The sequence below is a fragment of the Micropterus salmoides genome, unplaced genomic scaffold (genome assembly GCF_014851395.1).
Source record: "Micropterus salmoides isolate LMB-PRFRI ecotype aquatic unplaced genomic scaffold, ASM1485139v1 Ms_hic_scaffold_11, whole genome shotgun sequence".
Lineage (NCBI taxonomy): Eukaryota > Metazoa > Chordata > Actinopteri > Centrarchiformes > Centrarchidae > Micropterus > Micropterus salmoides.
This window is the reverse complement of record NW_024040152.1, coordinates 18,702,636-18,725,460: the sequence shown is the minus strand read 5'-3', so window position 1 is coordinate 18,725,460 and position 22,825 is coordinate 18,702,636. Positions and strand designations below refer to the sequence as shown.

The 22,825-nt window shown below is 40.3% G+C and overlaps 4 protein-coding genes across 14 annotated transcripts in view; all 4 read right to left on the bottom strand.

Moving 5' to 3' along the window:
- Positions 1-1,229: 1,229 nt before the first annotated feature.
- On the bottom strand, positions 1,230-3,488 carry LOC119897731 (speriolin-like protein). 2 transcript variants are annotated; one of them, XM_038711648.1, is made up of 4 exons: positions 3,300-3,488; positions 1,968-2,186; positions 1,754-1,878; positions 1,230-1,651 (listed from the first exon to the last, which is right to left on the bottom strand). In XM_038711648.1, exons 1-4 carry the CDS (start codon positions 3,457-3,459, stop codon positions 1,319-1,321), a joined length of 837 nt encoding a protein of 278 aa, XP_038567576.1. In that variant the 5' UTR covers positions 3,460-3,488; the 3' UTR covers positions 1,230-1,318. The 2 variants fall into 2 exon arrangements, with proteins under 2 accessions (XP_038567576.1, XP_038567577.1); XM_038711649.1 differs by having other exon boundaries at positions 1,968-2,171.
- Positions 3,489-3,620: 132 nt separating this feature from the next.
- On the bottom strand, positions 3,621-9,675 carry grinab (glutamate receptor, ionotropic, N-methyl D-aspartate-associated protein 1b (glutamate binding)). Of its 2 annotated transcripts, XM_038711646.1 has the most exons (8): positions 8,820-8,923; positions 8,471-8,632; positions 7,439-7,894; positions 7,240-7,343; positions 6,674-6,874; positions 6,231-6,359; positions 5,985-6,128; positions 3,621-4,532 (listed from the first exon to the last, which is right to left on the bottom strand). In XM_038711646.1, the coding sequence occupies exons 3-8, from the start codon at positions 7,836-7,838 to the stop codon at positions 4,380-4,382; spliced, it is 1,131 nt and encodes a 376-aa protein (XP_038567574.1). In that variant the 5' UTR covers positions 7,839-7,894; positions 8,471-8,632; positions 8,820-8,923; the 3' UTR covers positions 3,621-4,379. The 2 variants fall into 2 exon arrangements, with proteins under 2 accessions (XP_038567574.1, XP_038567575.1); XM_038711647.1 differs by lacking the exons at positions 8,471-8,632; positions 8,820-8,923 and adding an exon at positions 9,535-9,675.
- Positions 9,676-10,889: 1,214 nt separating this feature from the next.
- Positions 10,890-16,569, bottom strand: rbm24b (RNA binding motif protein 24b). Its single transcript, XM_038711645.1, has 4 exons — positions 16,209-16,569; positions 15,756-15,879; positions 15,383-15,437; positions 10,890-12,592 (listed from the first exon to the last, which is right to left on the bottom strand). The coding sequence occupies exons 1-4, from the start codon at positions 16,377-16,379 to the stop codon at positions 12,235-12,237; spliced, it is 708 nt and encodes a 235-aa protein (XP_038567573.1). The 5' UTR covers positions 16,380-16,569; the 3' UTR covers positions 10,890-12,234.
- A 2,274-nt stretch (positions 16,570-18,843) lies between these two features.
- The window catches only part of kif13a (kinesin family member 13A), a 38,108-nt gene continuing 34,126 nt past the window's right edge, over positions 18,844-22,825 (bottom strand). For 8 of the 9 annotated variants that reach the window (XM_038711636.1, XM_038711642.1, XM_038711638.1 and 5 more), the window contains 2 exons: positions 21,358-22,573; positions 18,844-20,549 (listed from right to left, as the gene is read on the bottom strand). In XM_038711636.1, coding sequence (XP_038567564.1) covers positions 20,416-20,549; positions 21,358-22,573 — 1,350 coding nt within the window. In that variant the 3' untranslated portion in view covers positions 18,844-20,415. Of the gene's footprint in view, positions 20,550-21,357; positions 22,577-22,825 lie in introns of all 9 variants that reach the window. The other variant, XM_038711641.1, reaches the window with a different exon arrangement.

The window sequence follows — 22,825 nt, the reverse complement described above, 5'->3', positions numbered from 1 at the left end:
TTAACCTATCACATCATTATGTTGAAAAAAAAAATGCATGTTTAAATTTTAAGCTAAAGGTTCTTCTTCATTTCTTGACAATTACCCTGTAACTTAAGTAAGAAAGGCCCTGCCTGACAAGAATAAAGCATACATATAGCAGTCATATAACAGCATGTGTATAAAAGCCCAGTATGTGTGGTCCAAACTAAGGTAGCAATTAAAATTAGCAGCAAAATCATCAGATATAGATCATCGGATTCAGCAGATAAAACTAACTGAACTGTACAATAGACATGTGCTTAAAAAGGCAGAATCCATCATGTCTGATAGTTCTCACCCCCTGCATGCAGAATTTAAGATGCTGCCTTCTGGTTCCTGCTTCAGTCAGCCACGAGCCAAAACAAATAGCTACAAATTCTCCTCCTTACCCTCTGCTTAACTCTGTAAAGAATAGGTAACGTCTGCACATAAGGCATACTTGAACTTAAACTTTTAATGTTGTGGTATTTATTTACACATTTGTCTGACCCTGTATTTTTAATTGATGTTGTTGTCATGTACTGTATGTCAAATTCTTTATTACTGCGGCAAAACTAATCGCCCCTCGTGGACAAATAAAAACGTCTTGAATTGAATTGAATTGAATTAATGAGTAAAAGGATTATCTCACCTGCAGGAAGATTTAGATATTGTAGTGAGAGAGCAGGGAGCCCCCTAACAAACCCCTGAAGATCATTTTTAATCCTGAAATTCTCCAGCCAGGACTCATCACTTTTCAACGTAATAGCATTTTTCCCCAAATGAAGATCCAAATATAAAAATCCATAATAGCCTGGTTACAAACCACTGAATGGCGGGCCACATCTGTTCAGCATGAACTTTAATAAAATAGCAATTCAGATTGATTATCAGGCTAGGTCCATGGCAAACTCACAGTACGTCCTTAGCAGACAACAGTATGTTTAATTGATTAATTCTTTCACACATTAAGAAATGATGCTGCTTCAGTATTTTATTAAATATTGGTTGAATTAACAAATCCCTGTTAGATGTCTTATAACAGGTTGCCCTTTTTGATTGTTTACTCAATGCTTTATGCAGCCTATATGGCTTCAAAAAGGTTGGCTGTTCAAGTTCACCATGCATTGGCCTACTTTCAAAGTGTATATTAATAATCAAATACATGTGAAAAGCTGTGTATTAATTTTTGATTTTTCTTTGTGCACAAAATCAGCGCCACACAAAAGTTATCATGTGATATGTTTTTATGTGCGTTTATTGCCAATTTGGGGAAAGTGTAAGCTTTCCAATGGTGTGTCTTTGGATGCAATCACATCTACCAGAGAAGGAGAGGCTTTCTGTCCCTCTTGGCCATGTTGCAGAGGCAGGTGAGCAGAAGCAGCAGGTCCTTCTGAAGTTTTGTTGGTGCTGTGGTCATTATCATCTTCCTCAGAAAGTCTGGATTATTGAAGTCCACTGACTGGGTGCTGTCTTCACCAGGCCTCTCCCTCAGGATCCCATAGGTGTTGACAATAAATTCAGAGAAATGAGGGTGAAGTAGTGTTTTATACCCAAGCTGGTTCAGCCTGTCCATAAGGTCGGCATGCCTCTGAGTGAGAAGAAGCCGATAGCCTTCATCTACCTTCCCTGTCAGTGGGTGGGTAGTTACCTGCAAGAGAGGACATTTATACTTTTCATACTGAAAATTGGTTACAATTGAAACTTTGTTCAGATTTAATCTCATATCTTTACTCTAAAAATACTTTCTAACCTCTATGATCTTGTCTGGTATATTGAGCAGTGTGAAACCATAAAGCCTCTTCTGGCCCTGGAATATGTGGGACAGAATTCTCCTATCCAGTTGGTAGGCAATCTCTCCCAGCAGCCTGTCTGGGCCTGATAGATAAATAAATAGAAAATACATCTGCTTCTTATGGACAACAGCATTACTGCTCTAAAGTTTCTGCATGTCAGGCCTTGCTCACCTTTGACCTCAAGAGGAATATCAGCCTGGCAGCTCTGAAACTCTGCTTTCTCACTCGTGTCTGTGTGCACCGAGCTTTGGATGAAAGACTTGAAGTTGATGGGGGATGAGGTTCGGTGTTCTTGTTTGAGTTTGGTTTGAGACAGGTCTTTTCTGAACTGTCTCTCATCAAAGGTGTTTTGCCACAGACAGGATGGTTGTCTTCCTGAGGGTGAGCAAACTGATAAAAGTGAAGTTCCCCATTTGATTAGACTTGATTTTATAATTTGTTGATTTCAACTTGCTACCTTGTGTGAAGCACTTTAGAACTTGGGTTTTGAAAAATGCGCTCTAAAGATATTAACTATTGTTATTACTGACGTTTAAAGATAAATGACAAAGTGTGTGGTAATCAGAATATAAATAAACACAATACATAACTAACTTATAAGGATTCAGTGCATTTATTTTTGCAGATCCTAAAGGTATTCACAAAATAGATCCTATTGATTAAAAGAAAGGTTACATTAAGAGAAGTTACTTCTTGCTTACTTGGCCACACTGAGGGGCAATGTATGTAAAATAGCATGACTTACACTATTTAAATTCTGCATAATCAACCAAGTTGATAAATATATACATAATATAATCTCAAAATATATCCATCTAACAGTATGATTTGAAGATTGACATTGATAATAGTTCACTGAAAATACATTTTGCAAGAACAATTAAGAATCATTAATACATTTATTCTTTAATTGTGAATTTACCCTGAATTTATGTAGACACATATTTAGGTGATACATGTTACAGTATAAGGTATACAAAAACTGTTGCTTACTTTGAATGTAATCCCTATTTCCTAAAAGATGTGATTAATTTTACATATGAAAATCTCCCTAGTGTTTAAATGGAACAAAATTGCATTAGTAGACTACAACTTGGGTAAGTTATTGTCCAAGTCAGCAATTATAAAATGCTGCAACTACATTTTTTACTACAAGTTTTATCCATAAAGAATGTTTGTTTGAAACCTGAACTAATCTAAACTTGTACATGCTTACACTTGACTCTGTATGTCACTGAGGTAAGTAATTACAGTACATGACCACAGGAGTTTGCAATGCAAATAACATTATTGCTCTTGTTCACAAACTACTAGAGTAAAATATATTTTAAAAAACAAAAGGCAGCAACAACTCCAATACCCAGCACATTAAGATCGACAATTGTGCTTTAACCCCCAGCTAATTCTAGTTAATCATATTGCAATTCTTTGCCACTGCCTCAGACAACTCTGACCTGCACCCTGACTGCCATCTAGAGGCAGAGAAAAACACTGAACAAATACCTGTTATTTCCTCCAGAGTATCGCTGTTAAAGCTGTGCATCCTGGCTTTAAGGTCTATGTTTTCCTTGACTACAGTCAGCATAGACTTTAACTGATCATTTTCCTGTCTGAGTTGTTGGTTTTTTGACAGCAAGGCAGCAACAGTTTGCTCAAGGTCCATCCTGTGGCTCCCAGTGTCACAGCTGAGCCGCAAACACCCAAAAACTTTATGGACGCTGACAGAATTCACATGTCAAATCACAACAGGACACAATTCTCTGGTGGAATGTTGATTCTTTCAGGGTTCTTTCACTCCATACAAATAACAGATCAGGTTTAGAAAAACATCTTTTTCCATTAAAATGTTGCATTTTATCTCAGAAATAGCATTTTGACCAAAAATCACAACTCGAGGTCAACTTACTAGCTTTGTCTAGGGCTTTCAACCATATCACACAGTCTTCACCAGCTAATGCAGTTTGCTCAGTTGTCAGGGTGATGGATTTGTTGACATGCAAGTTCAGCAGCTGTTATAATTTCATATACGGCCCTTCTCACACCTGCTGGCTTATAAATTAAGTGTGACAGTTCAATATTGACCCTGGAAATAGCAGTTTGACAAAACAATCACAATCCCAACTCAAGGTCCACTTACTACCACCTTTTTTCCCCTCCATAGTTTCAACCACATAAGGTCATCTGCTGAAGAAGCCAACCTGGACAAATCACAACCACAACTGAGCTTGCATATCAACAGATTCATCTCCATGACAACTGATCAAACTCCTTCTGCTGATGAAGACCGAGAGCCCTGGGAAAAGCTAGTGTTAAATCTTAACACTGTTAAGTTTTTTTTTGTATTTTTTTTTTTACAACATGTCCTACATAAAGCTTTGATAAAGCCCCAAACTACAGCATAGACAGTGTATTTAAATTCTCATAAAAAATTACATTTACACTGGGTGAAGCAAAAGAAACTCTTGAGCTATGTGATCAGCGCACACTACAAGACAAAATAATCATCAAGACTATGGAAAATCACTTCTAGACATGAATTCAAAACAAATTCCCATCACAATATGTAACTGTTGTTCCTCCTGCTCAGCTGCCCCTTGCTCTTCCGACAATAGCAAGAATGTAGAGAAAGATGTTGATGATATCTGTGTACAGGTTAAGAGCTGCAAAGATATATTCCTCTGGACTGAGGGCCAGTTCCTTGTTGCCAAGCAGCAGCTGCGTGTCCACCGCCAAGAACTGTAACAAAAGAAATTCATAGTGGATCAAATACTTTTTTTTTTTTTTTTTTAAATAAGTAAAACATGTTGTATCTCACAAATTATCTAGAAAAACATGTTTTTTATATCATTTGGTGTGTTTTGGGCTTGAACACTTGGCTCACCCAAATTACAAAAAAACATTTACTCACTTACTTCTAGCAATGGTTTTATGTATCCAAATTTAGAGGTATCTTCCTGTGACATTTCTGCCTTACACCCCAATACTATGGAGAATGGATTTTTATTTGTGCTACTCACAAGTAAAAAAAAAAAAAATACAGTTGAAAAACAAAGTGCATTTGCAGAAACACTATCTCAGCATAATACAGTTCTCAGTCAAAAGTTTTTTTTTTTTTTTTTTTTGAAAGCCAGTGGAGAGACAGGAAACATGGGGAGATAGAGGGGGATGACATGCAACAAAAGGTCCCCCAGCCGGGAATCGACATTGTGGTTATGCGGTCACCCTAACAATTAGGCTACCAAGGTGTCCCAAAGTCAACAGATTCCTAGGAAGTTAATTATTCGGTAGAAAGTAGTTGAAACAAAAAGCGTTCATAGCATGTTTTTTGGGACACTGTCTCTGGAAAGATTTTAAATGTACTGTGGTCAAACTGGCAACTTTAAAAACATTCCACAGGCAACCATTTGTGGTTGGATCTATGTAGCAGACCGGGGGTGCAAGTTCTCTCTGTGGGTGTAGTCGAAACGAGGCTTAGTAACTACTAGATAGTCTGTAACTAAATCAGCTACTAAAATTGGTTGCACTACAATTACTTGGGGAACAACCTAACTAGTTTGGACTAAGTGGGAAATCAACGATCAAAGATAGAGTTCCATCATAAGGGTTACCGTGTGCATTAGCTTTCTAGCTGGCATGAGCCATTGTAGCACACTGTAGTAAAGCTAGATCGAAACTGAAATATCATATCAATAAATTAGATCTCTACTAGTTTACTGTGTTGCAAAATGACATGCAATTAATGAAAATGTGATGCTGTGTGGCAAAAACTGCAGTTTTACCATTGGTGAGTATAATTCTGTGACAATTTACACCTACCCTGGGGCATGTGTAACTATTTAGTTACTCACATTGTAACTTATTTACGTTGTGCAACTGCTTTTATTTTGGTAATAATTTACATTATAACTCAACTACGTTTAAACTTACACACACCTTGCGCAACAGGATGCAGATGGTTACTGGTGTACAGCTTTTAAGGTTTTCAGTTTGAAACTTTGACCTCAAAATAGTGGCAAAATGCATCATCCCAGCTTTGCCAAATCAGTCCAGAGGTTGACGTAGATTTCATGCTACTCATACAGCCCCCCTTGATTTCAACACATTGGTCTCAGAATAACTTTTAACAAGGCCAATGATGATGACTACGGTCATCATCATCTTTATATAGAGGAGAGCTGGAAGACTTACACATGTGAAGAGCAAAGCTCCCAGCCCAGCATACACAATGTGCAGGATCCTGTCACGGATAATGATGCAGAGTATTCCGAAGACGACCAGGACAATTAAACAGACGAAAAGCACACCGTAACAGGAAGTGAAGTCGTACTTGGTCTGTGGGAGGGAGCCACAAGTGACATTTATGTTACCGTCACATCAGAGTACAATTCATGTACATTACAAACATGCAAAAGGCAGGGAGTGACAGCTTCAAACCTGCAGAGAGAAGATGACCACTGTGAAGCACACGACTGCTGTGATGCCCACTGCCATGACAACCGTTTCAGTGTCATGGAAGCTAGCAATCATTCCCACCATGTAGGACATACTGAGAGTCAGGACAGACTGAAAACACAACACACAAATACATCAGCACTGCTGCACATGTTTGACTGTAATTAGGCATAAATAAGAAATGGTAAGTAATTTTGTAGCTATAAATTGTATTTGTGAGGATGACTCTGAATCTAATCTGTGTAAACAAAGCAAAGTCTTTCATCATAACATTAAGATGAAACTTCATAAATACAAAATGGCAGCTTTTCAGGAAGTAGGCAGTCTTATCTCCCACTTTACCACATCAGAATACATTGTCATTTATCCAATTTCATAAAAAATAAAAAAAGGATAACAGGAAGATTAAGTCCAAGTAGGCTTACTAGGGCAACCAGGTTCCAAGGATGTCTTCGGCGAACGCTCCCACAGCAGCTGATTACACAGACTGACACAAAGAATATCGCATAGGACACCAAGTAGGTCCAGGCGTTCACCATGACAAACACCTTGATTTGCTCCACAAAGGTGAAAACAGCCACAAAGGCGAATGTCACCATCAGCTGGGCAGTGAGCACCAAGAATACCTGGAGGAAAAAGCAGATTATTAGGCAACAGACACAGATAATATTTCTAACAAAGAATGTTTCTTTTTTATTCCAGGAATTTTTAAAGGTTTTTTCATAATATTGATCTACTGCACCTACATGTTTCTTGTATTGTTTATTACTACTTTCAGTAGCTGGAGACTACAAAATCTAAACATTTTGTATTACAGATTATAATTTGGACTATTGTGCAGCCTTGGCAGGAAATAATATATGGTCCCAAGGTTGGAGTAATGTAAGACTGGAGTCATATTCCTTGTATGTGTATACATACCTAGCCATTAAAGTACATTTCTCTGAACATAATCAATTTTCCCTTTTCTTCAACCACACTGTCTCCTTACCTTTCGAATAAAGGCTCTTCTTATGCTCTTGTTATCTAATCCAAAATCAAAGTCTTGATTCTCATGAAATGGGGGCGGATCCTCCTCGTTAGGGTAAACATCATCTGAAGTGGCACCGACCAGACACATCAAATTGATTAAGTTACACTATGAATCTAATTCCACCACAATAATAAGCCACATTGTTAGAAATACTAACCAGTGAAGGTGTTGCTGAAGCCCTGGCCTGGCGGTGAATATGGTGAAGAAGAGGGGTTGGGGCCATATCCCAAGCCGCCTTGAGGGTTCATATTCATTCCGAAAGCTCCAGGAGCACCAGGTCCGAAAGTTCCAGGAGCACCCGGTCCGAAAGCTCCAGGAGCACCCGGTCCGAAAGCTCCAGGAGCACCAGGTCCGAAAGCTCCAGGAGCACCAGGTCCGAAAGCAGTCGGTGGGAGGAAAGGGAGACCAACAGGAGGAGGACCAACAGGTGCTGGGCCGAACATGTTTGGGCTTGCCATGGTCATGTCATATGGAGGAGGAAACGCTGGCTGCCCGTGGAGCGAGGGTGGAGAGGGTCCCCCCGCCACAGGAGGGAATCCAGTCTTCTCGGTGGTCATCTCTGGCTTAGATCCGGAGCAGAGACCGGCAGGGGTGTTGGGTTATTGCGATAGATCTGAAGAGATAAAATAAAGAGAAGTCATATGGAATTGTTCAGATGGTTGACTGTCAGACCACAAGAGTGATCATAATTGGCGATACGCTGTAATGTTACAGAGGTCACATGACGATGCTTACTTCCGGTAGATATATAATTGATATGCATCGATCGACAACTTAATTAAAATGTACATGCTTCGTGTACCGTTTGGTTTTCACTAAAGTCTCCTCTAATGTGACTGTGAAAAAAAGGTTTCATGATGATTTGACCAGCAATTTACTCTCTCCCCAGTGTCCGAGTTTCCACGGAGATCGCGAGGTTTGACGTTAGCGGACGTTAAATTTAGGCCACAAATTTCACTTTAAGACAAGAAGCTGCCATTTAGCCCACGCAGTCTAGCTACATTCAATGGACTATTTGAGTCAAGGGAACATTGATAGCCCATGAATTTGATAAAGAAATAATAACAGTGTTTTTGTTACATCGTCCAACACAATATGGCCATGTTTTTTCCACCAAACAAGTCTGTGAATAACGTTACAAAAACGGAAAGACAACAAAGATCAGCTATAATCTTTCAAACCTACTCACATTGTCCGCAATCAACGTTTCATTCCCAGCTGGATTCCTCTAAAATGTATTTAGTTGTATTGTATCCCGGGTTTTGTCACACTTTCGTTGTTTGTTTGCCAGTAAATGCTGCACGTCGCCGCCCCCAGGATGCGGAATGCCGCATTCACGCCACATGGGACACTTGTAAGAAATGGGAAAGTTATTAATCTCATGTTAAAGGCATGCCAGCGTTCACTTCCACGGGCAGCTCACGGTTGTATGATTATGATTGAAAAACAGTATGCATTAACAATATAGCACTATAACACTAGTATCCGACGAATAAGTGCCAATAATATATCTGAGATTTCAGAAAATTTGGACTTACCCGGTCGTATTTTCGTCTTGGTTGATGCCGTGAACGCGTTTACCATGTAGGGAAGTCGTAATTACAAGAACTCCTATATGACCTGAACGCGGCATGAAACTAATCTGTAATTTGATGAAATCGAAAGTGAAATGCACAAAATCTCTTGCGAAACAGTCCGAAACCACAAGCAAAGTCAGGGAGGGAAAGGACAGAGAAGATGTCTCCATCTTAACAACAAAATTCCTGATTAGAAGGAATTCTCCATATGAACCAGCAGGTGTCAGGAGGCTACAGCCTTGATGAGAACACCCAAGAGGTCAACCAGGGGAGTCTCAAAACATTTATTTAATTTGGCCACACAGTCCTGGTTTTCTGACCCTACCGCTACCAGCTTGCTCCTCTGTTGTACCCCCAGGTCATATCACAATTCCTTTACAGCTTTATAGAAACAGACTGTAGTGAAGGATTTTAAACAGGTGAACAAACTGTTGAGTCTCAAACAGAAAGGTGTGTGCATTTCAGCTGTTTGGGTCAGCCACAGTAGAGCCAAGATATTGCTGTAATATATCAAATAAAATTTAAGCATTTAAAATGTAAATTTATCAGAATTTATATAGAATTTCCACACATGTCTAACACTTTAGGTTATTTAGAGGTTGATTCATTTTACTGGTAAACAGCTTCTCTCAACTAAAGTTTGAGGAATGTGGGAAGGGGGACTTCCCCTACTTACTATTTAAGAGTCAAAGCAGGTCGGATTCACCTTACACAAACTTCGTTGATTCAAACTCTCCAGTAGTGTCTCCCGAGATGCAGGATTCATATCTTGCCCCTCAAATTGATTATATGACTATCAAATAATAGCTATAGTTCACATTGTAGTGGGACTAATAGGTCTGGGCCCCACTGAACACAGAGGCACATAACTCAACACTAAAGGCAGTTTAGTCTTTTTGGGGAGATGTGTAGGTGTATACATGCATCTGTTACTTTTGTATTCTTTATCCACAACTAACCATCACGTGACATGATTTCGTCAAGCAAATTAAAGGCCAGGTGCGGATCGGCCATCGGGAATTTTGGGAACAATCCTGAATGGCAGCTCCGTTTTAAGCGGAACGGGCCGGTGTTCAAGAGTTTTTTTTTTCGGTTTCTTATGTTCAACTTTAAAAGATCAGCAGCTGCAGTGGATGCTGTCTGTGTGTCTATCAGACTGGGTCAAACTAATACTTTCAATATTGAAGGGGAATATGGGCGGCCCCTCCCAACTTGGGCCAGCCATGTTTTTGCTGAAATCTGATTGGCTCAAAGGCGCCGATCAAAGGAGTTTACTTTACTTTACAGGTGGGTTCCATCTCAATACTGTTTGTCAGGGCTGAACTCAGCACAGGGTTGCGTGACAAGCACAACAGAGAGGGTAAATATGTTGAAAAGAATCAGAATCAGCTTTATTGGCAGGTATGTGTACACATACGAGGAATTTGACTCAGAAATGTCTAACAGTGTTGTACATTGCTCACGATGTGCTTACTCATGCAAAAATACAAAATCACAATAATAAAAATTAAATAAAAACAGACAGAGACTTCACTGTAGACAAAACAAATATACACACTATGAACAAAAACAATATAGACATATTGACAAATAGTGCAGTGAGCAGAGTGCAAAGGATGCAGGAATAAATAACTAAGTAGTTTGTGCAGGAGTTATGACTTGAGATAGGTGGAAAGAGGAAAGAAAGAGTAAAAAGAAATATGTAGTGCCAAAAAAAAATAAGAATTTAGGAGACAAAAATGTCATCACAAGAGGCAGCTCAATGCACCAAATTAAGAAACCTCTTCCTTGGTGGAAAGGTGCTGTAGCAGGCACAGATGAGGCAACCAGCACAGGTACTGATAAATAATGCGTTTATTATACACTGAAATTATATACTATTTATTCAAATAACTGCAAAAATCTTTCTCCGCTAAAAGGCCTCTGTGTCTCAAAGTCCTGGGCTGAATTTCAGTATGTACATCCCTGTTAACTATGATTAAAGGCTGTGACCAAAACAAACATTACACAGAACACAGGAGACTAAAAAAGTTGAAGGTAAATTTCCTTTTATTTCACATATTAAATTTTTTGCATTATTTTGAGTCATGCATTACAAAATACAAGGTGAAATAGGTGATGTCCTTGCATTAGAAAACATTAAATGTCTAATGACATCAAATGTTGAAATTTTAAAAAGTTAACAGTTCTCACACCGTCCTTTATCAAACTGGTCAGGTATAAAAAGCAACATTAAAGAATTAAGAATCTATTTGAGACAAAAACATGAAATCTACAGAAAACAGAAAATGTATTGGACTTATTGCTACCTTTCCACTCATATTTGTTCTTTATACACAGTGATCACTTTGTTAAGCCAAGTTTAAACATCCATCACATGCTCTCTTTCTCATTATGCAGCAGCACATGAGGACATGTTCTACAGTAGGCTAGACTAACGCATGGACAAAAAATAAAGGGATTATTACTGTAAGGCTCCACAATAAATACATAAATAGCATAATTTAAAAAGGCGCATAATGAAACATTTTGTCATAATGAAAGATTCACATTCATCTTCTTCCCTTTGCCGAGTTTACATGAGGTGCAATTTAGAAGGGAAGAAGGGTGAGTGCTCTTACCAGCTTCAGCTGTCACTTCAGCATTTTGTCTCATGTACGATCAAGAAAATATATTTTAAAGGGAACTACTTGAGGGTGTCTAATCTATCTCACGTCAAATAGTTATAAAAAAAAGAGAGAGAGAAATAGAGAACACTCCTAACAAAACAATGAAATCTATCCCAATGTCTGCATAGCTTTTAACAAAATACTGGTCCAAAACTATGAAATACTGAAAACTGCATGACAACGCAACAAATTGTTGTCATATGTACGCATAAGTGTCTTGGTTTGGAGGGAAGTGGGAAAGAAACCTGATCATAAGACGTGAAGGCACTTGGGAATTTTACAGAAATTCCACTGCAGTATATATACACAAAATTCAGCAATGGTTGATATGAGGTCCAGTGAGTCTACTTCAATTAACATTAAATATTTTCCTGCTGAAAAAAATAAATAATAATTTTATTTATTTATTTATAAATAATAATTTTATTTATATTATATATATTTTTTATTTATTTATTTATTTATTTATTTATTTATTAAGTAGTGAGAAAATACTGATCTCACTTCAATAAAATATGCAGTAATTCCTCATTTGTCTCCACATTTTTGGTGATTTTGTTCAGGCTCTTTGGTTGAAGGACTGCTAAGTTAAAACCTGGGAATGACAACCATCATTCAGCCCCTCTGGTTTTCCCCCTCCTAACAATCTCCCTTTATGGATTAAGTGACCTCCCTTGCATTCCTTCTTTAAGGCAGTTGTCATGGTTTCACTGCATGCGATCTGTCTGGAGCTGCTGAGGTTGGTACTGGCTGAAGGCGGCAGCTGCAGCAGCAGCTCCTGGGGTGGCAGCAGTGGCGAGTGGCTGCTGGACAGCATATCCATACCCTGCTGCAGTCATGTAGCTTGTTGGTGCTGGTGAGGCCGCGTATGGATACTGCTCATATGCAGCAGCGGCGGCGGCAGCAGTGGCAGCCGCAGAGTACTGGGCATAAGTGGCTCCAGTATAGTCAAGGTATGGGGAAGTGGCAGCAGCAGCTGTTGCTGTAGCAGCAGAAGGTTGTACATGAGGGATCACCACGCTGGGTTGGACAAAGGCCTGAGGGTAGACATAGTGGGCAGGGACTCTGTAGGACACAAAGACACAGAGGGTCAAAGCACAGCCACAGGCAGTCATCTTTCCAACGCTGAAACTAAATTCTGGAAAACTGAAAAGCAGGCGCCACAAATACATCAATCCAGTCCTCAGAACACAGCAAATCCATTCATTAACAACCGAAAAACCCTACCTAGAAATGAGAAATTAAGGAAGCAGCAAAACAAGCGCAGCTTTTTGTTTCAAAAAGCACCTGAATCTGAAACACAGTAAGGCATTAAAAGAAGACACAGCCCAGCTCTGCACCCAATGTCTCACTGAAAACGGTATTGACAAAATGCGAGCTTAATCGCACAACACATCAAGAAAAGAAGTGGACTTTATTCGGTCCACATACTGTCACGCCAACACCACACATACAGGCATGCCCACACATGTTAATAGATCCTTAATCACAAACAAATAAGGTAAGAAACAGCTTTTGGTTTCTTAAAATTGGAGCAGTTAATAGCCTAAATCCAGTAAATTGCATTGCAGTGAATTAACCACACGGTGTCTTATAAGGTGGGATCTTGGTTGTTTTAGGTTCTGCCGAGGCCCTGTATTTTTTTATTTTTTTTGAAAAAGAAATTCATTTTAAAATGAGAAACAAATGGTGTAAGAGTAGAAGATCTCCATTGGAAGAGCAATATTCTGTATATAGGCCAGGGTATAAATGAATAAATACAAGCCTGGGTATCTGGGTAAACTTTCAACTTGTGTTAAAGTCACCCTCCGTAAATATATTGAGGAGCAGGTGTGAAACTGTTATATCTGTCCATAGACTAGTGCCCCTTCCCCCTCTTACAGACATACACCCCCACACAAACATACACACGCCAACTTGACTGACAAGGGAGGCTGGAAGCATGCTATTTTTGCTCCTCTTGTCATCTCCAAAGGACAAGCTGATCTTCTCCTTCAGTAACACATGGCAGGGAAACTGTAATGGCTGCCTATGCCACTCTGCTGTCTCAGTGGCCTTCCTGAATTTACTTCTTTATTATCTGACTGGAGGTGTCCTGGAAGATCAAAAAGTGTTGCCCTTTTTACAAAGTGGGGTGCTAGATCTACTGCTGGAAACAAGAGCTAACTGTTTTGTACTATGTATATACTGATCACAGGAAATGTGACAAATTCTTGTATTAAATGTGTACAATCAAATTACTTGTATAATTTTCAACTCAAGATAGGAACAAACATCCTGGTATCATTTCTTTGTGATATGACCTTGTTTCAATATCAACAGTTCAAGCGCTTAAAGGGCACAGCTGACTTAAGCCATCTCTACTGAAAGAGATGGGTCAAACATTTTTTTGGTCCTGCAAGTCAAGAGCTAAATAAAGGTACTTTGTAAATCACCAGGACACATGGGTAATCCCCAGCACATAACCAAAAGGCTTCACGGGCACATGGCTCGGCCCACCTGTTGTCCACAGCCGAGCGGCCCTGTCTGTGCCATACATTATTAACAGCGCTGCTGAGTGACTCCCATTTTCCATCTGAATTTGAGAGGCCGTAGAAGATCAGTGTAGCCAGCAGCTGCTGCATGAGAGTCCAGCTAAGATCTCCGTCTCCAACCTATAGTGCAGTGAACATTGGAGTATGTCTAAACATAAAGACGACTGTCTTTTTTTAATTCATCCAAAGCTAAATAATGAATTCATAATCACATTTATAGTTAATTAACATCTAAAAATAGTTGTATACAGACAGTGATTCAGCTTTAATTTGGAATTTTGATATTTTCAGTTAGTTTACTCAGTGAAACTGTGGCTTTGCTATTAAAGCACCAACATGGGCAATTAAATTTATTATTCTGTCATAACAAAACTTTAACATTTTAATTCTACTGTGACAGCTAAGTGATGACAAAAATAAAAAAAACAGAGGATTCTTATTGGTTTTTCAGAAGAAATATGCTCAGTATCGTGTACCTGTAGATTTAAGCTACAAGTGAAAGCAATGGGTTAATACGAATTTAAAAAAAACACGGCATCATGGGTAAGGAAATTGAAAAAAAGAACTCCCACATGCAAGCCAGTGTTTGTTTTGTTGCAGGGGATCGATTTTGAAATCAACACACATGAGTGATCATCAGCCCCCTTTTGACAACAAAACACGATCAACTTAATGTTAACTAGAAACTGGGAGGAAAACGATAAACCACAGGCTAAAGCACAAATCAGTCATTAAAAAAGGAAAAGAATCAACACCCCATTACATTTACAACTCCCTATCAAAACTCACAAAGTCTGCACAAAAAAAACTCCTGCACCCCACCTCCCTCCCCCACTGCAAGTAGAAATAAGCACACAGTTAAGCTGAACACCACATCATACTGAAAACAAGGCACACACAAATCTATGTACTATGGAAAACTGGGAAAAAAAACAGAAGACTTCCATGCATCTAGTCACCATTTCAGTGCGTTTGTGTATGTCAGAGTATACAGGTAACACTTTAGTGCTCTGCCCAATGCTGACTCAGCTATTCCTCAAATCATCATGTCCCTTCATCAGCTATTTTAACCGTTACCGACCCTGTCAGATCAGAGAGAGACAGACAACAATGAAGTCAAGTCCTGTAGTGACTGAGGACAAACGTTCACTTCCTTCACAGTCAACGCCAAGCAGAGGAGCACACATCAACATTCACATGATAGTTGATGATAGTTTACAACAATTAAAACAGATTATATAAAAGGTCATAAAAAAGAACAGCTGATTTTGTTACAGACAGATCTTGTGAGAGAAATGTACATTTCTACAGCTTAACATACCCATAAGGTCTTTGGATGAAAGCTGGATGGATCTGAGGCACACCAAATGCAAAACCTAGAATGAAAACAGAAATTTGTTAAGAGTTTTGAGTGAAGTAGTAGACAGTGCTCTGATGCTTTGCAAGATTGCTTGTCATTTCCAGGAGAATATAATACAACTAATGACATGTTTGTCTACAGCAAGCGTTCATCATCCAGATTTCAAGATGAATGTACTTGTATTCAGTTGTGTCTTAGATTTACTTTTCACATTCAGCACTAATTGTATTACATCCTGTAAGAGTAGTCCCCATGTGAGCATGTGAAAGCAATTTGGGCTGCTTGTCTTGATTAAGACTAAGTTGTGAAGTAAAGATGTGATCAAGCCCCTCACCTGGCTGTATCACCCTTGGCTTGGCCCCCAGGTAGGCCAGGTTCACATTGGCTTTCCTGCCATCTATTATAGGGTTGGGGTCCTTGCAGGCTCGGTCAGCAGAGGCCCGGTCTGCCATGGTCACCTAAAGGAAACAGCACATTTTCCATTGACCTCATGGATATTTCTGGCCTACTGTATTAGTAACAGTGATTAAAAATTTGGTTCATCTTCGGTCAGGTCATGTTTGACTGAGGATAATTCAGTGGTTCCAAGTCTTGATTGTCCGATTTCTGCAACAGTAAGATTATTTCTAACTTGACTGTCACACAGAACAGGACAGAGTAGCATACAATCGACTGTTTCAGCCTGTAGGTGATTAATACTAGTTCAATTGACCTTATCCCCGACCGTGCACGTGTGCAAGCTCTTTTAAAATGGCAACTCAAAAACGGGTCGCAGGTTGTTACTTACAAATCCATAACCTCTGGACTTCCCCGTCTGTCGATCAGTGATGACAACAGCCTCCTCGATGTCTCCAAATACCTCGAAATATTTCCTGAGACTTGAGTCCGTTGTGTGATAAGGAAGACCTCCCACAAAGATCTTGGTGTATGTGGTGTCTTTCTGTGCCGAGTGCATCATTTGTGGATAGATATTTTCAAGTAATTTCCTGGAAATTGTGAGGTCAGATAAAGTAAAGGAACGCGTGAGGATCGGTTGAGGGAGAGGATCTGCGGCGCGGACAGGCAGCCCCCCCGATGATGTGACTGTGGATCTGATAGCGGAGGAGGAGGACACCTGTTAGTTTGTTGCGGGAGATTTCCCAGTTGTCAGTGTGTGACACAGATACTTAACTCCACCCAGATCCAGACCACCACGCGGAGCTCCGGGTGCCTACTCAGGCTGCACAGCTGCTACGGCAGGGACACGGCGTGCCGAATCAGTGTAGAAAAAAACAAGCGAAAGGCCACTAATGTTCCAAGTTGATGCCAAGAAAGATAATGCTGGTCATGGCAAGTTTGAGGCGAGTCATTTTGTCAGATAGTGTGTAATTTCTTTGCACATTCAAACTCCTATAACCCCCAAATGCAATCCCCTTGAAAATAGTATAGTTTATAGTATTTTAATTTTACTTCTTATCCTAAATCCTTATTTATGTTTTTGGCCTAAAAGTGGTCAAATATCAAATTTACTGAGTCTAAAATTCCTAGAAACTGTTTTTAAATAGTCAGTCTATGACTGGCCTACAATGTGGGGAACAGCATAAGTGTTGTTTACTTACATCAGGACAGGACAAGTTCCAGGGGACCATAAATCTACCAGTGACAGGAGACATTTTGGCCCACATTATGGTGCCAGAAAGTGGAACTATCGCCACTGTTGACATCTCAGAAATGTAGTAAAGAATCATGCTCAACTATGGTGTTTAGGTTGTGCGCAACCGATTCGTTATAAGATAATTTAAGGTTGGATAGTTTTGGCCAAATATTTAAGTTTTTTTTCAAGAATGTATGAACACACAATAAAATTCCAGCAAAATCCACTGCAGATCTTTTCTGTCTTTCTGTGGACTTTAGATATGGCCTTATTATTAAGGTAGGCCAACCATTAGGGCATTTTCTGTTTTAGGAAATTGAAGCATAATGTGGCTTACTGTGTCACAGTAGGCTTATAGATATTAAAACAACATTTTGAAGAAACTGCACCACAAGAAATGCTGCTGGGGTTTGGGCTGGGAAAGGGACTCCAGTGAGGCAGATCCTGAATTGGAGGTTCTCCTCCTTCACGCAGAGTCGGGGGAGAGGATGGGGCCGTAGATACGGTTGTGACCGGGGATGATGATGTTAGAGATGGAGCTGGGGCTTTGTCAGGCACAGATATGGGGGCTCTGACTGAAGTGCAAACTACAGTTGTGTTAGGGCAGGACACAGCAGCACAGCTAACAGAGCCTGTATTGTTTGGACATTTGCATATAGCAGGTAAAGTGTTTTCAGGAACAGATATGTTGATAATACCAGAGACATCAGAGGAGTGTTAATAGCCAGTGTCACATGTTTCTATGTCATCGGGTTTCTTCTTTGTAGATAACTCCAAACCCTCCTGTGCTCATCCCTCTGTAAAATGTGTTAAGTCACTCTCTCCAATACTGTCATCAGCTCCTTTAAAGTCAGTGGCTCCTGGCTGGCACTGAGAATACATTTGTGAGGCAGAGGCAATGTTTGCTGCTTATCTGTGCAATAAGGGATACTGCCATGTAAGGAGGCAGGGTGGCTGCTCAGGTCATGAACCCCACCTGTTGAGAGGGGAGACTGCTGGGTGTCACTTCCTGTAGAAACACTTTTGGTTTTGGTGCAGCCTCTTCCAGCAGGACAGCCGAGAGGGTCATGGAGGTCTCTGGAAGTGCAGCTGAGGTGGTCGGAGCTCTCGCTGCCACTGAAAGGCATGTCAAAAGCACTGTGTGAAAAGTAGCCGCTAGTGCAGCTGCTGGCTGTGGGGCTTTGAGGCACCTCTCTCTCCCCACTCCCACCTCCACACCGGCTTCCCTTCAAGTCAGAGGAAGGAGGAAAGAAAAGAGGAAAGAAAGCCCTCCTGGCTCTCCAGAGTGGCATTGTAGATCTCAAAGTTTGCAAAGTCTTCTGGGTTGTAAGGCTGAAAGCCGTTGTGGTTCTGAGGGCCTCGATTGAGTCCTGCTGATCAAAAAATAACAGTAGCAGGACAAAAGACACATCCCAGACATGATGTTACTTATAGCCTGTATGGAGCATTAGCCTGTTGAAACACCATTTTTAAAGTGAATGAAGAAAATGAAAATATTGTGTTGAATGTGATAATGTAACATGAACAGTGTATGAATAATGCATTAAAACATTTCTTTGTTTTCTTAACTTTGCGTTAAGGTGTTTGCTGCTATACCATCATACTCATGTATGTTGTTTGTCAGTTTCCCCACATGTGTAATTTATGGAAATAGTTTTTCATACCAGATGTTTCTGTTTGAGGCCATTTTTTATCCCTACTTTAATAAATAGTAAATTATGAATTTTTAATTCACTTCAAAAATAGTTCTTTGTGAGCACAAGAGAATGAATAGCGTATACTCAGTGTCTCCTGTACTGAAATATTATGCTTTACTCGTAAAACATCAAAATATGCAAGGGCCGCTTGAATGAGCCAAATAAAGAGTTGACACAGTACAGTGATTGTAAATGTTCTATTCTAGAACATTTTGTACCAATTAAAACAGTTTGAGATACATTATAAATACAATTCTGTACATTATAATAGCGTAAATACTATGTTCAAATACATTTCTATTTACAACTCCTTATGAGGGAGAGCAGCATTGTTCTCTTCTTTAAAGTAAGGTCTTGGGTTTGTTTCATTTACTTGAAATTATAGCTTAGATATACAACCATTTCTAGTCAGTTCCACAGTTCACTACTTCCATGAAAATATAAGTTCACACAACAATTCTTCTACTTTTGCACCGTCTTCTGTAACCTGATACTGTCTATCGCCTATTCATCCAATCCTCCATGTGAAACAAAAATGCATTATGGAGTACCCTTTAACTTGTAGTGTTATATATCAGTTAGTTAACATATAAAATGAAGATGGACAATCAGTTAAAAAGGTATTCATAACAGTCAGTCAGCAAGGCTGGGTGGCATTTTGATGGCCTCGGGGCATCGGGATATCCATATACAGGTTTAGGGTCCATACAGTTAGTTAGTTTAAAACTCTGTGAACTTGTTATGGAGTTCATTGAGTAGTCTGGGCTTTATGTGCCTGCCTTTTTGGAAACAGGGCATTAAGGCATAAGTATATCCAAGCCTTGGACAAAGCCAAGCTGCTTTCTCAGTCACTTCAGTCAAAATATATTTCATCAGTCAAAAACGGAAGACAGTCGGTGAACTCTCCAAGAATCTTTTCCAGTGCAAGCATTCAAACAGCAACAGTCTCATGCTGGATGGGGATTATTTCCTCCACAGTGTTACAGTACTTCAACAAGATAATTAAACATGATAACTGCAGTATCACACTGAAAGCAACTCAGGTTTTGCAGATTTGTCCTCTGTTCAGGATTTGTGGCATTACTTCTAGAGATATGGCACTAAGCTTTACTTGGACATATAGATATATAATGCACACACGCACATTAGAAAAATAACATATTACTCATAACAGCAGATATGGAACCGTAGTTCTTTGGTTACCCCTGACATATCATATTGATGTAAATATCAATGTTTATTAACAGTAGTACATTCTTAATCATCATATCCCAGATTAATCCACTATGAGCCTCAGGGGAGGGTGCATTTGTCTTACAAAAATATTATATATAATGTTCAGAAACCAATGTAAGAAAATGGGTGTGGGTAATATTTTCATAAGTTCTCTATCAAAAATATCACCGTATAGAAAACTCAGATATGTGCATAGTGAATTTCAGTGGACAGTATTTAGGATATACCTTCATTAAATGCACAGGTAAGACATACCTAGGAAGGCAGACAGGCCTACAGAATACATCAGCTTAGAGACTAGAGTGGTCAGAGGAATGGAAGGAGAAAAGCCATGTTGAAGTCAGCCTGCGGTTCATCCATAGGCACTGGATCTGAGGACCACCCAGGCGTCTCTGCCATTCCTAAGAAAGCCAGTCCTTCTTTGGTACCTATCTGATCAGAGTCTGGGGTTCTGTGTCCATGGAGGGCGGCCCTCTGGTGAGACGAGATGGCTTGACAAACACACCATGGCCTGGCGGGCAGCGGAAATACACTCTGCCTTGGACAGTCCCATTGTGCTTACCTATAGGAAGATCAATCATAATACTATGTCACATTTGAAACTTTCATACACAAGGGAAAAGGCACACCAGTTGCTATCTATATTAAACAGTAGAGCACAAGCAATACTGAATTTTTGAGGCTGTTGCCCCGGCAAATATCAAACAGGCAATGCGGTCAACTGCCCAGGGGCCCTGAATGCCCAATATTTATTGTGTCAGTTGTTTACAGTAATTAAGTAACTAACCCTCCTACAATAACTTTTTCATTAGTTGGTTTCTGAGTCAAACTAATTTTATAATGATAACATCTTGTTTGAGGCACCACTAAAGCACAATATAATCTGAACTGGTATGGGCCTTAAGGTGGGTCCTGCATCATTACCAGTCTTGTAGAGCAAACCTGTGTCAAAATTCAAATGGTGTATATTCCTAACACATAACTTTGTGTTTAATCAAATCACCACAGTCATCAGGAAATGAATACGGGACCAAGGCCATATTTTGCACCATGGCCCCGTTGGGGGTTAATCTGGCCATGCTTGTACTGACATCTATATTTGAGAGTAAAATACATCCGACAATAATTTTGTTGATATTCGTCATTTAACTTAGGCAAATATTTTTTATAAATGTAGTTACAAGAGACTTGTGACCAAGCTATGTACAGAGTGGAATGTTTAACAGTTGAAAAATAAAACGTGTCGTGGTGGACAAATTATGTGATGACGACACTATTTCTAAATTACCTCAACATATGTCAAGCTAAAATGGTAATAATATATATGTATGTGATATACTAACAGAGAGTTGTTGTTTTGGGGGACTCACCCACTGCCATGTCAAGCTTCACACCAATCCAGATCCCCTTAGCAAACTCTACCCCTCCGACATAGTGGACCGTTCCTCTCCTCTTCCCCACCCACACCTGCTCTCCAGGGGCCATCCAGTCAGGAAGCTGAGCTACAGGGGTGCTCTCATCTCCGCTTGAATCGCCTGAGGGCTCTGCGCTGCTTGGGTTTGGGCTGGGACAGGGACTCCCGTGGGGCAGATCTCCCTGGGCCGGCTCCTGGATTGGAGGTTCTCCTCCTGCTCGTGGAGTCTGGCCAGAGGATGGGGCCGTAGATACGGTTGTGACCGGGGATGGTGATGCTGGAGATGGAGCTGGGGCTTTGTCAGGCACAGATAAGGGGCCTCTGACTGAAGTGCAAACTACAGTTGTGTTAGGGCAGGACACAGCAGCACAGCTAACAGAGCCTGTATTGTTTGGACATTTGCATATAGCAGGTAAAGTGTTTTCAGGAACAGATATGTTGATAATACCAGAGACATCAGAGGAGTGTTGATTACCAGTGTTGCCACATGTTTCTATATTATCTGATTTCTTCTGCTGGTTTGTAGAGAACTCCAAACCCTCCTGTGCCCATCCCTCTGTAAAATGTGTTAAGTCACTCTCTCCAATACTGTCATCAGCTCCTTTGAAGTCAGTGAACTCCTGGCTGGCACTGAGAATACATTTGTGAGGCAGAGGCAATGTTTGCTGCTTCTCTGTGCAATTAGGGATACTGCCATGTAAGGAGGCAGGGTGGCTGAGCAGGTCCTGAACCCCACCTGTTGAGAGGGGAGACTGCTGGGTGTCACTTCCTGTAGAAACACTTTTGGTTTTGGTGCAGCCTCTTCCAGAAGGACAGCCGAGAGGGTCATGGAGGTCTCTGGAGGTGCAGCTGAGGTGGTCGGAGCTCTCGCTGCCACTGAAAGGCATGTCAGACAGCGTGGCATTGGAAGCACTGTGTGAAAAGTAGCCACTAGTGCAACTGCTGGCTGTGGGGCTCCGAGGCACCTCTCTCTCCCCACTCCCACCTCCACACTGGCTTCCCTTCAAGTCAGAATGGGAGGAAAGAAAGCCCCCCTGGCTCTCCAGAGTGGCGTTGTAGATCTCAAAGTTTGCAAAGTCTTCTGGGATGTAAGGTTGAAAGCTGCTTTGGTCCTGGGGGCCCCGACTGAGATTCAGCGTCATGTCCACATCCGTCTCCTCATCCTCCGAGTCCTGCTGATCAAAACAACAGTAGTAGGACAAAAGACACATCCCACTAGACGTGATGTCACTTATAGCCTGTATGGAGCATTAGCCTGTTGAAACACCATTTTTAAAGTGAATGAAGACAATGGAAAAATTGTGTTAACTGTGATAATGGAACATGAACCTAGTATATGAATAATGTGGCACATTTTCTTATTTTTCTTGACTTTATTTTAAAGTGTTTGCTGCTGTACAAAAAGAAAATTAGGCATAGAAAAA